General features: G+C 38.2%; 1 protein-coding gene across 2 annotated transcripts in view; it reads right to left on the bottom strand.

The window, feature by feature from the left end:
* The window catches only part of igsf11 (immunoglobulin superfamily member 11), a 109,315-nt gene that overhangs the window by 11,550 nt on the left and 79,552 nt on the right, over positions 1–18,213 (bottom strand). For both annotated transcript variants that reach the window (XM_008426056.3, XM_081614587.1), the window contains one exon: positions 6,805–6,968. In XM_008426056.3, coding sequence (XP_008424278.1) covers positions 6,805–6,968 — 164 coding nt within the window. The remainder of the gene's footprint in view (positions 1–6,804; positions 6,969–18,213) is intronic.

Genomic DNA, 18,213 nt, shown 5'->3' with positions numbered 1-18,213 from the left:
GATGATCACACCACTTTCTCAAAAGGGCAATGTAGGCTGCATGAATGTGCAGTAAGTTTTTTTTTTTTTAGTTTCCATAACTACAGTAGTACACAGAAAGGGTATTGTCCAGTTCTGTGCTTCCAGGCTCTACAAAATTTTATGGGTGACATTTGAGCTACTTGGAAAGGAAGTCCAGATAATTCCAGTCTGAACAAGGAGGCAATGAACTGGAACTTGTGAGCTTGATTGCTTTGAGGAGAGGTGAAGGAGTCACCTTTACATTTTAACATATTTGCTGGCAGAGCTATATATATAGAGAAAAATACTATTAACCAGGTTGAATCGATGATCTAGGCTTGTGTAGAGATTGTAAGTTTTGATCCCTATGAAAACAACTTAAGATCTCCACTAAAAACAAAAATCACGCCTATCCAGCAGAAAACAGTCACTAATCCTGCATACATTATTTTTCCCTCATCGATAAAAAGCATTAACATTTACACTCTCAGCTAGATCTAATGATGATATTTAGGCTGCAAAATAGCTTATCTGGTTGAGCATAGAGAAGTTGAATCAATGGCCTGTAACTGCTTGTTTTGCTTCTATTCATGCTAAATTTTTTGTGCTTAGAACTTAAAATAAACAGAAGAGAAAGAAAGGGGTCTTTGTTCAATTTCTTTGATTGAATAAACAAAATTTTTTTTCTCCATGTTTCGAGGTCAAGGGAAAGGATCATCTATTTAAGTCATCCTAAGGTAGATTTGCTGGGATCAATGTGATTATCCAAAAGTCCACGGCAAACATTCTCAAATACAGATTAACATAATTTCTGCATCATGGATTCCCACTGGCTTGAATATCACTAGAGAAAAATTTCATGAATAAATATTTACTTACTAGTAACTAAACCAAGAAACACAGAAATTTGGACAATGACACTGAAAAGGCCATAATAAATTAGAGACAAACATTTCTGTCTGAGACGCCAAAAATGCATTTAAATATTTGCTATTTTATCTATTTCCATTAATGAAACAGAAAAATTCATTTCCTGTCTTAGTCTTTTTAGTTGTCTTAATTCAACACAGCAGTTATGATACACAAGAGCAAATATGACTGTTACATCAAACTCTTTGTTTGTTCTGCTTTGCTTGCACCTATAAGCCACAATCCACTCAGCTTGTATGCAGCATAATAAAGAGTGCTGTGATGTGAAGGTATACACTTAATAGAAACACAGAGACTTGCTAAGGAAAATTGTACCATAGAAACCGATTTTAGATCCTAAATGATTCAGGTCCCATCTGTCACCTAAAGTTTCTCCTCTATAGCCAACACAACTTCTGCAGACTTTGTTTGCACCATCAGCACAATATGTTGCATGTGCACAGACTGGGCTTTTTTATTACAACTATGTCATTTGTCACACCATACAGCCTTATGGTTTTCATGATTTTCTAAAATGGCAATGTATTTGCAGGGTTAGAAGAGGAGCACACGGTCAAAATGTCAGACGATTTAAAGTTTTTTTTCTCAGACAGTATTAACTTATATTTGTGAAATCTGACTGTCCAATGTGGACATGATAAGGAGAGGATAAATTGGTGAAGCAAACAAAGGGTCAATTGTACCAACAGAGCAGCTGCAGAAAAACACAGCTAAGGTGAGGGAATCTCTTACAGCCAGTTTTTGACATGCCACAAATCATGTCTTTATGGAGGAATGGCAAGGAGAAAGCTCTGGTTGAAAGACACCCTTATGAAACCTCATTAAATCAGAAGCAACATAAGGTTCAGGTGAGAGCAACATTCAGCCTGCATGCAAAATGGCATGTGTGGAGGATTGCTAACTGCAAACAAACACACCATTGTCAAAGGAAAATGTGGTCACAGGACTATGTTCTGGGAAAGCGTTTTTCATCAGGTAACCTGAACTGTTTTGTAGAAATATGAATGGAGGTTGTTTTTCAGGTTGTTTTTGATGAAAACATGCTTGTGTGCTAGTAGGGCACAGCCAACGTCCAGGCTAATCATCAATTGAGAATCTGTGCCAAGATTTCAAAATGTATCTTCACAAACATTGGCATAGAGTCTAACTGAGTTTAAGATATTCTGCAATAATCTGGCAGAGGTAAACCTCAAAACCTACAAGCTGTAATTGCAGGGTAAGGTCTTTTTTTTTTTCTCATGCAAAAAATGCATTTTCAGAATTCTTTAATAAAAGAGGTTTCCAAATCATTTTTTTTCCTGCCACAAAACGTTGTGTTGGTCTATCACATAAAATGCAAACAAAACACACTGCAGTCAGTCATTGTAAAATGATAAATTGTGGAAAAACTTCAAGTGATTTGCATACTTGTAAAAGACAAGACGCAACAATAATTTTAGCTGTGCATGTGTATTTGGATAGCAGGGTTTATCTGGATTATCTATCACCTGGCTTTTCGGGGGAAAGAGGTCAGGACATTTGATCACAGTGCAGCAACAGAACGATGGACAGATTACAAACACAAACAACACACAAATATTCAAACACCCAAACACAGGTACACTCCACAGATTCACATGCCAGCACGTTGTAATCCACCGCTCAGCCTGTCAGTTAATCAGACCAGATAAACAGGATACAACCAATGCAAGGCTTAGGTTTAGACTGTTCCAGATTTAGGAAGAGGAACTTCACATGGAATCCTCTTCAGGTCCAAAACGTAGGAAAATACAACAAATCATCAACGAAGCATGTTTATTTATCCATTATTATCAATTTGACACGCTCAAAGCCAAGAGTCCTCTTAAATACTAGAAAGAATTACGTGAATTTAGATCAAAAACAAACAAAAAAATATTAGATTACATTACAATGGTGGAACTTGAATACAATGCACAAGACAGATATTGTGAAAGTGGTATTAGTTATTTTAATCATTATTTCCTTTTCAATGAGAAAAAAAATAAATGTTCATATTTGTCAGTAAGTATGACATGTAAAATTTGAAAGCACCACTCGTAGAAGTCAATTCAACAGAAATCAACGCTTCAAATTATCCCACAAAAGCAACAGTCTTCATGTTAGTCTTCAAAGTTTAAAGCAATCAAAGTGGAATGGACTCATAGTGAACCGCATAGTTTATGGAGCTGATGTGCAATGGATAAATATGACATGAGTGCAGGAGGTGTATTAAGGTTACGTAGGATTTCTCTGATCTTATAAAATACTCATTTCAATGCGCTGTCAATTGAAAAGCCACATTACAATTCCGTTAAGGAGGTAGATTAGACGGATAAGGCCCCGTCTGCCACTTTAAGACAATAAAAGCATCACCTGAAATGCATAATAAATAAAATGTATGAAAGGGCATATTTTAGATCACATTTTAGTTTTTTTTGTGTTTTACAGTAACAGTGAGTCATTTACAGCAGATCTATCTGAACATGGCACTCAAATTTAAGCATGCAGAGCCCTGAGTGTACTTGCTAAAGTGCAAATGCGGATTGTGCAAGAGTTCTGTTCAGTAATTGTTAATGGCTTTTAGCATCAACTATAATCAGTCATGACACTCTCCTGACTTCCAAAATGACCTTGTACTTGTACTCTTCAGTATGTTCTGTCACCTCACATGGCACTTTTATTTCATCACACACATTTAAGGCTGCTCAATTATTTCATGCAGACACCAAATGTTTGCTTCTTTTAATGTGTGATTGCACAGACTGGATGCCGCGGTATATGTGTGAGTGCGCATGTAAAAGGTACACACTTGATGTAATCGTTTTTTCTTACCGTCTGTGATCAAATCAGGCGGAACAATTGCTGTTTTAGCTCAGTTAGGATTAAAAAAGCAATGTTTATTGGCTAAAGTCCAGGAAAATTATAGATAACTTTAAGAAGTTTCTCGTCACAAACTTAAAAGTTGATCTATTTCAAGAAAAATATTAATTTGGGAAAATCCAGATGACAACATAATTGTTTTCTAAGCTTGAGGTTGGTCAATTCCCAACATTTGAATTAAATGAAGGCCCACCCTTCAGTGTATTTCAAAGCCAGTGACTTGAAGTGTAATGACAGTTGCTATTAAAGTAGCTACCTGCAGGGGGCACTCTGCGATCAGAATGACTAGAAAAAACGAAACAGAATAAGCTCTGAAATGAACAGCTAGCTAAAGCTAGCATGGAGAGCAATTTTTGATATTTTATTTTTAAAGGAGCAAGAACATAACAAAAGGAGGCACAGCCTGACCTGTCATCATGACAAGTAAGATGGTAACAATGAGAAAAAAAAAGAAAAATCTATTTGACTATTTGACTATTCTAGAAATTTGCTTTCTGCATTATTTCAACAATTTTAAGGTCAACATTGCTGAATTGCAAAGGAAAAGAGAGGACCCAACTTTTCAGCCGGACAGTATGTGATAAAAGGTTTATTGTAAAGCTCTTTCGCGTGAAACAGGAAATATCGGTAAGAAATATCATCTTGATATGTCAATCATATCAGTCATGTTCTGGCAATAAAACAATCTGTATCATATGACCACAAGTTTAGTCAGTAGGCCAGGTTGTCTTTCCTGTGTCTTCTAAACAAAATTTTGCTTAGGGAGAGTATATGAGCATCTACAATGGTTTTGGACCAGGAGTCTGTTCAAAGCAATTCTGAGTGTATGTGTGTGTATATATGAATATGCCAGTATTTGTGTGTGTGTGTGTGCGTGTGTGCGTGCGTGCGTGCGTGCGTGTGTTTGTGTCTGTGCGGTGAGAACAGCTGCGTTACAGAGCCTGTCGTGGGCGTGAGTTAATTAGTGCAGAAGATGATTGTGTTATTTGGGCGGCCGACCAGCACCGGGGTTCAAAGTGAAGGGAGGCAGGTGAGCTTGTACGGCCTGCAGCTGCATGTTAAACAACTCAAATGGAATCAGAGAAAGGCCTGCGAGGGGGAGGAAACACTGAGTGAGAGAGAAGCAAGTAAGCAAAGGTGAGAAAAGCAAAATACTGAGAAGAGCTATAGGGGAGGAGGGGAGGATGAGAGACCAAATTAGAAATAATACATGCAACTACTCCTGGTCAGGTGCAAACTATAAAAAAAAGCAAAAAAAAAAAAAAAAACTATGCTTAATTTAAAGTTACACAGACATATGGTTCACAAGGACCTGTGCCAACTTCAGGGTAACTATTTCTATCAACGGTCTCTGGGATTAAAAATAATTAACACACACAATTTTTGGAAAAGTTAATATGTTTTCTAAATTGTCATAAAACTTTTGATAAATTATTTAGCATAATGTCCCCTGACTTATGTTCCATTTAGAAAACCTGGAAACTTTTCTTACAACAAAGCTTGACAATGACTACTGTAAAGCTGTCAGACGCACCGAAAAGAGAAGTGTCGTGTGTTTGTTTTATCAATGTCCATTAGCTCCATTTTTAAGCACAATTCACATTTTGGGTTAGTGACATACTGGCTGTATTCAAAAATCCTGTTGCCTATTAGAACTGTAGTTACTCTAGTAACAAACAGCAATTAGAAGTAAATGCAGGTGGTCATAAAAAAGCCAAGGATATAACAGTCAGGTGGAACAAAGTGTCCTGGTCAAATGTAACTTTTTGCCTTGTAGGCAAAATGCTAGTTATATCAGGGAACTAACACTAAGCCCACCATCCAGTCTAAGACACCTGGTGGTGGCAGTATCATATTTTGAAGAAAGCCTGTTAGAGCCTGAAAAGACTTGAGAATGGGGCAGAAGTTGACCTGCAGAAAAGAATCCTAGCCATTCAGCCACAAGTACACTTTAAAGGGTTATGTAAATAGTCAAAAGTTCATACCTGGAAAAGGATGATTTATATAAAAGAATTAGAATCCATGACATGAGTTAAAAACTGAAAGACACTATCCAGTGAACAAGAGAAAAAACTCAGGGGCACTCAATGCAAATTCATGCAACAAGTTTTTAGATTGTGTTTGATTAAAAGCTTTGAAAACCACATATTATTTTTCTTGCACTTTACCATTGTGCAATTCTCGTTTAGGTTGGTATATTACATAAAACCGTTTTGAGGTTTTTGGTTGCAAGCTGAACATTTTGAAAAAGTTTAAGGTTTATTTGTATTTTTTTCCCAGGTGCTTTTGCACAAGTTGGACCATTTGCTGTGTTCTTTGTTGTTCTGCTCCCATTTTCTGTTGAGATGGTTGCATCATGCAATTTGACAGTAGTTCAGTTCAGACAATAAATGTTTTCCCTTTCTACATTGTGCCACAAATGTACACACATACAAATAAAAACAGTGCTGTTGTTTTGGCATTTGGACCAAATAGGTGGAGAGCTTTGAATACAGCCAAGGCTTTGTCCTGATCGTCACCATAACCCTAAGTAATGTTGGAAGTTCGGATCCAAATTTTATGACTTGAATTATGTATAATTAAAGCATGTGGGCAGGGGATAAGAAGTCTCTGTATCATGTGTGATAATTAAAATGTTCTCTTTGCGCTGTATCTGAGCAACCATATAAACAAATCAAGTCTTGTATACCTGCTTCGACTGCAACGTTGAGGGAGAAAGAACAATGATCATCCGCATGATACATATGTGATAAGTTAAGGAACAACTTAAAAGTCTGCATTTCTCTTTACAGTGCACTGCTGCGCAGATGGCTAGAATACTATTACACCCATCGTGACAAAACTGCATTTATAGCAGGATTCTGACCTCTATGTTCAAACATTAACACTTTATATTCTAACACTTCTTTAAGTCTGACCTTTGGATACAAACCCACTGAAAGGCTGGGGGTGTAGTTTTCTTTTATTTTCAATGAATGGATGTGTCATTGATACCTGTTCTGGCAGGTTAGCGTTGGACAGCGGGATCACCATCCAGATTATGTTGAGGTTGGTGAGGGCAGCGCTGGTGGTAAAGGAGCAGGGCAGGATGGCCGTCTGGCCCCGAGCCACCTGGATGCTGTTCTGGGACACAGTCACTTCCAGGGCCCGGACACACACTGCAGGAATAAATAGGAGGATATGAGTGTCTTGGTTCAGAGTAACAGGGCAAGAAGTTAAACAAAAAAAAATAAAAAATGTGGGTTAAATTTATGGCAACCTTCATGAGTACTAGCATAGCACATAATTGGTTTAAATCAGTCGATGCTCCTTTGAAGTACAAGTTACTTTGAAGCATTAAACTTTTATGGGAGTAGGTCGGTCGATGTGCAAAAGCACTTAATCACACCCAAAATAAACTTGTAGAAGATGTGTGTACAATTACAGCTTTAATCACCACTGTTGTTTGAACCAGAAGCAGTTCAGTCCAAATAGTGGAAAACTGTTTCTCTATAAAATGTTTTAAATCATTATCCCACGTGCATAATCACAGCAAAAGAACAATGCCTTTTCCCAGCACATATTCCCACCCAGTACAGCCCCTTCCATAAAATACTGTGCACAACATAAAAACAGAATTTTTCCATTCACACAATAGCAAATGCATAACTATGCATCTTGTCTACTGCCTCATATCTTATTTGCAAGACTATTTGTAGTATTTTATTACAGCCATTTCTTCACTAAATAAAATAAACCGATATCTACTTTATTTTTGTGATAATGCTCTCTTGTCTTTCCCCTTTTAAACAGTGGCCAATAGAAATAGACCTTAATATCACATCCTGGTAATCTCTTATGAGTAACAGAAAATTAATGAATAATAAATAATTGCTCAGACACTATGACCACATTAAAAAGTAGAGAAAGTATGACATGAAAACCATTCTTCAGTTACATTTACTTTATAGGAATTATTTTATTATTTAAAAAATATATATTTCTTAATGTGAGCTTTTATTGCAATGACTAAATGTAACTAATTTATACACAATTTGTTGCAAAATTCTCTAATGCGAAATTAGGTTATTGAAATGAATAGATGTGTTTTCTTGCGCATTTAATGCACATTTGTCATGGACACAAGTAATAGCGGAGGTAGCTAAATGAAAACAGAACTGTCATACAAAATATACTTCTGTACTATGTGATCATACATTTAAAATAAATAATAAATAAAACTGTTTGTTATTCATTCTGGACCTGATTCAGGATTTCACCTTTTCTTTTAGGTGATGGCTGGCTGGAGCATGTTCCAGTCAACTGCTGGATGACATGGAACAACCCGGACAAGCTAAGAGCATGTATGCGTTTCATATTTTAAAAGAAAAACAAAAATCAATGTTTACCCTTGCTGCACATGTTTTCTTATTGATGCCTAACATATACAGAAAAAACAAACATGACGTGTTGGAGAACAAAGTGTCTCTTTTGTAATTCTCTCAGCAGAACAAAGACATCTACGCTGAACTGTGGAGGATCACATGAAATATGGAACAGCTACATGAGGAAATACGATAGGTTGTCTCCTGAGTTCCTCGTATTTAACATCTATTTAAGACTGTTTCCTTCTTTGAAATACAAAAATCCATCCATTCACACACGCAGCTCATGAATCAAATTCACCACTTATTGTTTTGTGCATCAAAAGAGGTTTGTCCTTTCTAACCAAGATGCTCAGAAGAAGCTCCACATCTGTACTCAGCTGAGAGTCTTAAAAGGAGCCATGAAGACAAATCTGTGCATGCTGCGTCTATTCTTAGACTGGCTAAAGACATTATAAACAAAATTAAGTTACATCAACCCCGCAAGCATGCATCCATGTCCAAAAACCCAGATGGGAAGTAATCTTATCTAAACATGGCGAGGGGGATGATGCACTGATATGATTACAAATAATTGATCATGTCCTGTGAATGGTCCCTGTTAGTGATACTGTAAGATGATGATCCCACCACAAGTCAATCACAAAACCACTGGATTGTGTTCAAGATTCATGCATTGCAATTTGCAGAATTATTTAGCCCGTTTATGGGGAATTTGAAGCTTAAGAACATTTTTAACAGATTCTGAATGCTGTTGGCCTGTTCTCGCTGATGTACTGCCTGTTGATCCCTGCTTGCCTGTCTGCCTGAAACCTCCAGGACTTCCTACGCTTTCCTTCTGTTGGCAGACATCACAAGCCCTGCAGCTTCACTGATGGGCCAAGGGGAGATAGGCTGCTGGGCTCTGTTTTGGTTCATGGGAGACATGCTCATGAAGAAGACTTCCTATGAATTATGCAGCCAATTTCACTTAGAGGCATTATATTCCCCTGTAATGCCAATATGTATCATTCAGCAGCCTGATTCTCCTCTTTAGTTCATTCGCACAACGTATGAAGTGAGACATGAACTCCTCAGGTTGTCTGCATCACTACATCGCTAATGAGGCCCCATTACCTGTCGTGACATGCACAACGTGAGGGCGTCATTATAAATGCAACAAATGTCTTTGGCCACTAAACTCATCTGATCTTCTTATCCTCTGTGTGCAGTGTTCACTTCATACTCTGAATCGTTCTGTGCTCTTACTCTGAGATTAACAGCAACAAGGAAGAGGTTTATATTAAAAATTAAAAGCTTAAAAGACTTTCCTAATAAGTTTGAAAGATTACAATACAAAGCACTAGAAATCAAGACAGAAAGCCACAAAGAAAAAGAAAGATTCAAGAGAAGTAAAGATAGAAGGAGCATCTCGTCATCTCTAAGCCTCCTCCAAGGCTGCAGTCTCTCAAGCCCACAACAGCTGGAGGGCTCATTTCAAAACACTGGATTAGAGAACCTCTGCGCTCCGAGCCTCTAAGCTCCCACGACCAAGGAATGACACACACACATACATATATAAGAAAAAAATAAAAAATCACAAACAAGTGAACACATAGTGTTCATACACTGCATACACTGTGCCTTTTGAACTCAAAAATATGCACATGAATTGCTACCCACTGCCATGTGTGCACATCCAAACTCAGTGGTCCATGTCATTGGCGACATGTACGGTGGTCCTTCAGGGACACATCTAAGAGAGAGAGAAAGCAGCAACAATTGCCTGGCATTGCCTCATTATTGTGAACACTTCTGCCAGAGCTTCTCGCCAGTTCTTCTGCTCTATGCTTGAAGCATGCCTGGTGCACAGCTGCTCCACCAGAATCCATCCATAAAAACGTAGATAGGCGAAAGATGAAGGGTGAGGCATTCATTCCCAAAATGGCCTCTTACATTGACATACATGTTGGGTATGAGGTGGTATGAGATTCTCACGTTTTGATGTGGTATGAGATTCTCACATTATGATAATCTTGAGTAAAAATACTAATGTTTCATTCTATTTACACAAAAATGACATGTTGCATTTGGTTTTATAATATTTTTCCTGCTCGTATTAAAATTATGTTTTGACTAGCATATGAATAATAATGTTATCTATAACATTTGTCATTATTTTAATCTAAGACTTAACCAAAAATGTGGCACTTTTAGTTGTCAGAATAGGTAGAAAAGGTCTATATAAATTGACTTCAGTTAACAGTTGAATTCACCAGCAGTATTCAGCAGCTAGTAGTACACAAGTTGTGTTGAGGCATTGATGTGTTAAGCCGTGTAAATGAATAAAGTGAAGAATAGCTATATGTCCTACATAAATAATTATAATGACTTATAAACTTGGGTCCAACGTTATTCATATTCCTGAAAAATGTGAATTTAAAATGATTTTCCTTCAACAAATACTTCTCTGTATGCAAATGACACAGGCATCTCTCAAAAGACAATGTAAAAGCATGATCTTGTTTAAAGAAAAAAAACATTTATCTATATTTATTTTAGTTTTGTAAAAATAAAAATACATAGAATGTCGAAAATTATTCATTCATTTCTGAATGATCAACGACTCAAAGCATTTGTGCAATCAAAGTTTTCTTGTAATTGATGACCAGATTTTCACATATTTTCTATAAATTGGTCACTCCATAAGACAATTGTTTTGTGAAGCACGAAAAAAACTAAATACAAGTGTTGGGAATCTTAATTTGCTTCTTTCTTTTTTTTACTATGTCCTCAGGGTTGGGCCTACCACTTTATTCCTGTGCACAGACCAGTACCCTCACCAACCAATCCTTCCAAATTATCCTTAAACAGTCAAGCTTCAGTCTTTCTCTGATTGTAGCTCTGAGCTGCCCTGAGGCCGCAGGACTTGGACCAACCTGCCTAGGAGTCATCTTAAAAGAACTGATTCCAAATATTGACCTTATCTGGCCAACAGTAATGCACCGTATCCAGGAGACAGGGTAAAGCTACACTTTTGCACTTAACATAACATCTGTTGAGACTGAGATGGAAATATGTGAAATGAGAGAGTGTGAGAGAAAGTGCTATAGTTTAAGAGGGGAGGAATTGCTAAACTGATGAGAGGCAACACCTGTAGTGCATGTGTAGACCATGTGTAGCTCAGTTAAAAACAAAAATACAGTAGCTCTTCTTCCTTATTTTGGAATCCAAGCATCAAAACTACTGCTGAGTAATGTATGAGAAATACGCACACCTCGGAGAGATGAATGCGAACCCACTTCTTCAGTCAGGGTGAGGTGGAGCCCTGATACGGAGCACTGAAGTGTCTGCTCTCTCCCTCACTTACACACACACACACACACATACACGCATTCACAGAAAATCTCTGAACTGTAAGTCATTTGCATTATGTATTTTTATATTAATATGGCCTTTTTTTATTCACAGGCTTCACTTTCATTTCTGTTTCAAACAGATGCCCCTGATGTTGAGATGGGATGTGATGAACCTCTGGCACAACTTAACTGGCAGGCGAGGACACACACACACACACGCACGCACACACACACACACGCACGCACACGCACACGCACACACACACACACACACACACACACACACGCACACACACACACACACACACACAGAAATATGTGCACATAAATAAGTGAGAAGATTGATGACGGTGCAAAGACAAGGACTAAAGAAAGACTGCTTTAATACATATTTAAAAGTGACATGGATGAAATATTTCATCTTTGTAAGCTGTTGTAAATATCCAATATGTATATTTTTTATCATAGACCTTGAACTTCCACCCAAAAGCCACAATTCTGAGCTGACTTTAAGTATTTATTCTCTGTACCAGTGTGCATTACCAGTGCTTAGCCATGTAAATTTTCAAAGAATGTATCTCTATTTCCTGATTTAGGTGTGATCTGCTTTGCATTTATTGTTTAAGCTGCTTCTTTGGACCCACAAAAACTTTTTGATTGTCCTAATTCTATAACTTCAACTTTAGAAATTAATCTCCTGAAAGATCAAAAGCAAAAGAATCAAAACCATGAAATTAACCACAGTCATGATCATATCTACATATGGCTTCATGTGCTCCCACACCTGTGTCATCATTACAAACAAAGCTTTGTGTCCTGTTGTCCTGCAAAGGACCCCAGGGCTTCTTGATGACTTTCAGTTCTTGTAGAAGCGGACCCTGCCCTGTTGCCCCTGCCCACGAGGCACCATCATGAACCAACAAGCGAGAGAAAACATTCCTGTGAAACTCAGGTGGTATGATTGTGTACCCAGCTGCTGGATGGCAACTCATCGGGCACTAGAGTCAAAGCGTTGCAGCGGCAAAAATGTGTTCACAAACGCAACTCCAACTGATAGTCCGTACTGCAAAGAGATCTAATGTTTGCAAAACTCTACGTAATAGAGTTTGATTTTTTTTACTTTATTTTGAAACCAGGTCACTACATAAATCTGCCACAGATAAAACAAGAAAATCAGTTTTCATAACAAAAAAAAATACGAAAAACTGGGGTGAATCGCTTGTTCAGGTCTCTAACAGCGTTTTCGCAGTGACTTAAAGGGGCATTATTATGATTTTTTCAGGCACACTGTGCCATTTTATAGCACAATCAAATAACTATGTTAACTTCAGTTGTTATAAAAATGTTGCATATATCAAACAAAACTTAAGAAATTTGGCTTAAACAATTTAACACCGTAAAATTGGGTCTGTGTCTTTTTAAAGAAGCTTCTGCTCTTTCCAACACTCTACCTTCAGCACGACGTGATGTAAAGCTCAAAAAAGTTAATTTTAAACTATAGCCTCGCAGTGGAAGTGTGATGGGCAAAATTAACACACTTTTGACAATGTGCTGAATAGCATCTTGGTTCAATAACCACATGAAGCTTTAATGTACCAATTAAAAAAATAAATTTGATATTAGTGCTTCCTGAAAATTACATGTTTATTCCGTCTTGGTTTATCATAATTTTTTTTCTTTTTTAGCAAGAAACAGTTTCTGATTTTCACAACACTGTTACCCAAAAATCAAAGTCATTGCAACTTTGGTCATTGATAGTAAAAGACGGCACACGGGGTAAGCAGCAGGGTGGAATACTATAATGACAACACCTACGTTGCACTCCGATGCACTGATATTTTTTGTTTTACTTTTAGTGTTTTAGCTATAAGAGAAAATTATCCCCATATTTTTTTTCTTTTAAGTACAATCTCATTGATGGTTTACTGAATAAAAAGTCAAATGTTTTGCCAGGTGTTCTGCTTTCATGTTTTTCACCACACAACCTTTCTGTACTTTAATGCCATTGACCTTTCTGTGATTTATTCATTGCATAAAATTTGCACTTGCCTTCTCCAGGTATGGCTGAATGATGGTGTTTCCATCTCAAAGTAAACAAACGGAACCTTTAGGACAGGCTTGTTTGTAGCTGAAGTCCAAAGGAACCCTGGTACAAAAGGTCTTCATTAATATTTTACAAAGAGGCAAATGTTGGTATTCTCTAATGTGTACAACAGAATAACATCTGCAGAACCTTAAGCAATTTGATGCTCAGCTTATATGTACATTTCTCATGTAAATGTTTATTTCATTAATGTATTACCGTCCATATTAAAAACTGCGTCAAATAAGCAGTTTTTCCTTTCAATATTTTTGCTTCAGTTTTCCTCTATGCAGTCTGTCCCGCCGACACGTTCCCCTTAAAACCTCTTCTTCCTCATCCTCATCCCCCGCCCCACCCACTGCAGCTGATTTATTAGCCACAAATGCCAACCCCAATGCAAGGCTCAGTGACTAGCCTACATAGCCTAATACTCGTCTCTAAACTGTTCTGCGTCTCACTGCTGCAGCTTATTGTCATGCCTAATGCACTGCTAGAATAAACTCATAGCATGAGCTTAGGCATGTACCATTAGTCACCATATTTGTATTCTTACACATTTTATAATTATGAGTGGAGACTGCGCTACATTTCTGCAATGATGAATGACAGAGTTATGCCATACTGGCTTACGGCAAATCTAAAAGTTGCAGCATTGGCCAAAGTATCATTTAAATAGAATATACAACACAAACCTGGCGATGAAAAAGTTCTGCATCAATGCAAAAGAGAAGCACAAATGATCAACCCCAAAGCAAAAAGAACAATACTGCAAGAACATACAATACTATGACCAACTGTTTAGCAAATTAATTCAGCTATCTTGGGACATATATGAAGAAAAAAAAAATCAAACTGAACTAGTGTGCTCGGATGGACTCACTAAGCGAGCAGAAGGTTAAAGTAGGCCACTGCCCTCATGCAAAGTTAAGCCCGAGCACTGGAAGACTACTGCTAAAGCAGCAAACAGATGGCTCCGCACACGCAGCCCTGGACGTACAGCTAACACACACATACACATACATCCAGGGTCCAAAACACATCAAGAGCAAACTTCAGTGAAGTACACTAATCACAACTAATCACGTATATGCCGATTTAATCTGAAACATCCTTCACCGCACTTACCCACGGTGTGCTGCTTAAAGAAAATAAAATGTTTTACAAATTGCCGACGCAATTTGTTTTAATTGACAGCTGAAGAACCAGACTGCGATTGTCCCACAGAAACAGACCCCCAACTTTCTGTCTGTTATGTGCCACCTTGTACCTTTCATGCATCTCTGTGTGCAGTAACTCCTTTTTCTGGCAGACTTGCATGTTTGGCAAACTCATCACTGTGTCTGCATGTAAATCTGACATTCTGGCAAGCGTACCAATCTGCCAGTAAGATGACATGATTGGCAAGAGGCTGTGTTTTTTTTCCTCCCCTATTTGGCAGTTGCCTTGTTTATATCTCTTTAAGCTTGTTTCCAATGGCCTGGTTCTGCCAAAGATACCACCAAATGAAACAGTAAGCTATGACTTATCTTGGCTTACAGGTATAGATAGCACATAGGCAATAGTCAGCAAAATATAGAATAAGTTCTAAAATTACAGCAGTTTTAGGACTCATTTTAGGTTACTTGGATTTGAATGTATGTGAGATTCATTACTCAGACTAATTTGTTCAGGACGTAATCTCTTTCCATCAGGTAAATGAACCATTAAACAAACACTATGACTTGTTTGAACAGGCTAGCTCCCCATAAAACTAGTACAAAAGCACCCCTTTAAAGTTCTTTAAAAAAAAATGGCCTAATTGATTCTACTGGGGTTTGAAACTGTTCTGCTGAAAACAACATGACATGTTTTCCTTTATGTTGTCAGGCAAGGTTAGACTGTTGGGATCACCTGCACAGCACAGGTTAATGCAGCCACCTAAGCCCCTCAGTCACCCAGCTAGAGCCAGGAGATAATACAAAACGCTGATTCCTGGAACTAGCAGTTAGCCTGAGGTAACTGTGTCTGATGCTGCTATGTTGTCAATTGGCTCAGAGAATGAGATTGCTTCTTTTCTCAAATTCTTTTGCTCCCCTTTGTTCTCATCTTTGATGCCTTTCCCACCAATTCTCTGTGGTTTGATCTCTCCTTAGCTGCATCTCTCACCCAGTAGCTCTCTAAATGAGGACAGTGATTTTAAGGCCGCCAACACAAGCTAAGCCACCTGGGAGCAGCAGCCCTTTTTTTTTTCTTGCTGGAGAGCTGGTCAATGCAGCTCTCTAGCAGCAGTGACTTATAATGATTTATTCTCTGATTGAGTCCCTTTGAGGCTGAACCTTCCTTAAAACAGTGCCACTCAGAAGCACCGTCAGAGAAGAAAAGAAAGAATGTGGCTAAATTTTGCACTCAGCAAAAGGTGTAGTAAGGCAAAATAGTCGACTGTTTTGGAAACAGTTTATGTTTTATAAAGACTGGTGGTGGTATGTTTGTATTAAAAAAGTGAATTAATACAAATGCAAAAGTGAAGTAATGAGGAGGAATGATGCTCTAGCTCCAGTGACTGAGTCTGATTTTTTATGTCAGAAAACCACAGAGTGTCATGGAATAAAGCAAAGTGAATAAAATGAAAAGTAAGATGCTTCTGGCTCATATAAAGGGGGACTAATTATTTTGCTGAAAGTTTAGGACAAACTAAAACACATACAGTATACACATACATAAACAAAAAGAGGCAAATCATACAAGTACAAAATATTTGAACAACTCCTTGGTTGTTCCACCATCATCCCTACTTATACGGGATGATGGTGGTGACATTTGTAGGAGTTCGTCCTGTGATCTGTGGGTTGCCTGTTCAATCCCCACGTCGTCCAGTTCCGTCATTGTGTCCTTGGGCAAGACACTTCACTCATTACCATTCACTTTTTACAATGGATGCTATTAATAGGAGAAATAGTTTATTCGGGATTTAATTATGCCTGACTGGCATTTTTCAGGAAGCACCAACTTGGATGGATGGAGAGACAGAAAGACAAAGGGTTTAGAAATCTGCACCATCAGTTCAGCTCATATGAGAGGTCAGATAAAATAATATGTCATTTTGTGACAGCTCAAAGAAAAGCATGTCCAATAATGTCAAAGCTTCCCCTTTTCTTCTTAGGCTAAAATTCAAATTATGTGAAATATTTTTAAGGGTTTACCAAATAAACATCTAAACTATACTGCATGTTTCTTTTCTACTTTCTAACTTTCCTGCATCAAAGGATCTCTGAAACTGAGTTAAAAGGAGCATTTGGAAAACCTCTCTCACTGTGTGTGGACAGTTTTGATCCTTCCCCACCAATCTCTTTGATGTGCGCTTGTGACTAGGTGTTGACCAGCATGGTAATGCTTTCTTACTCATTCCACTTCTGGATGTTTGATGTAGGTCAAACGCTGGCTCAGCAAAATACTGGGAACAAGCCTGTGTTCATATTCTGCTCACTGGTCAAATTTACATCCTATTTCATTCAGAGGATACTTTACTGAAACACATTCACACAAACACACACCGTGCTGCACAAACCTCCATCGCTCTTCTACGAATCAGCAAAAAACAGGTCTATAAAAAACTCCACACAAACACGCTGAGTGTGCAGTCTTCAGGCGGTGAGAGCTTTTTCCTCCGGCAGCAGAAGAAGCAGGAAGTCAAGAGCTCGAACTTCATATGACTGAAGCAGGTTTCCTAGCAGTCAAGTCAGATTGTCGCGACTTGTTGAGCTGTGAGGGTCTTTACACAAAATGTTGGTGACTAACTGACAATGATACTTTACTACTGTTAGCAAACACATGACACGTGAAATATTCACTACGGATTTAAAATATCCTCTCACTTGCTTGAGCTTATGGGCAATAAATCAAAATAATGTGTAGCTGAGAAGTGCACCATAACACAGCTCGATACCGGAAGAGTAGCAATACTTCCTATCGGAAAAATGTTGAGTAATTTTCTGAGGGAAAAAAAAATCACCAAAATCCCAACAACACATCTAAAGTATTTCAGTGTTGCTTCACAAAGCTAACATGGCAGTGTATTAGGGATTGGATAATTCTGTTGTCAGTCAGTGACCTTTTCCTCGGTAACAGACTTCCTATAAGCCTCTTCGTGTGTTTGCATGAGTGGGGTGTGTGTGAGAGTAAGTATGCATGTGCTTGACAGAGCAGAGTCCCAATGCCAAGCACATCTGCTCCGGACGCCTCTGGCGCTGCCATATGGCTAACTAAAATGCCTCCGACTCTTACTACACAGACACAGAGTTTGCAATAAAAAGAGAAAAATGAGTGAAAGTGTTTGTGCTTCACAGAGAGACAAAAGTGCGCGACAGAGGAGGCGTATGGAGGAGGGGGGGAGGAAATCGGAAAAGAATAACAGCTGGTGAGTGAGGAGCTGCACGTGGTGCCCATTAGGCTGAGTGGACAGATCCAGTCCACTGCGAGACACGCTAATGTTTTAAACACCCTGATACGACCACGTTCCTTCATTCATACCAGTCCAGATCAAAATCCTTATTATGTAACAGCCGTGCCATTCTTAAACTCATATTTCACCTGGCAGGAGAGGTAAACGAGAAGATTGAGCAAACCGTATTTCTTTTATTAG

Source organism: Poecilia reticulata, chromosome 13 (genome assembly GCF_904066995.2).
Source record: "Poecilia reticulata chromosome 13, P_reticulata-male-v2, whole genome shotgun sequence".
In the NCBI taxonomy this organism is placed as follows: Eukaryota; Metazoa; Chordata; class Actinopteri; order Cyprinodontiformes; family Poeciliidae; genus Poecilia; species Poecilia reticulata.
Note: the sequence above shows the minus strand (reverse complement) of the source record. Positions and strands in the feature narration are given on the sequence as shown.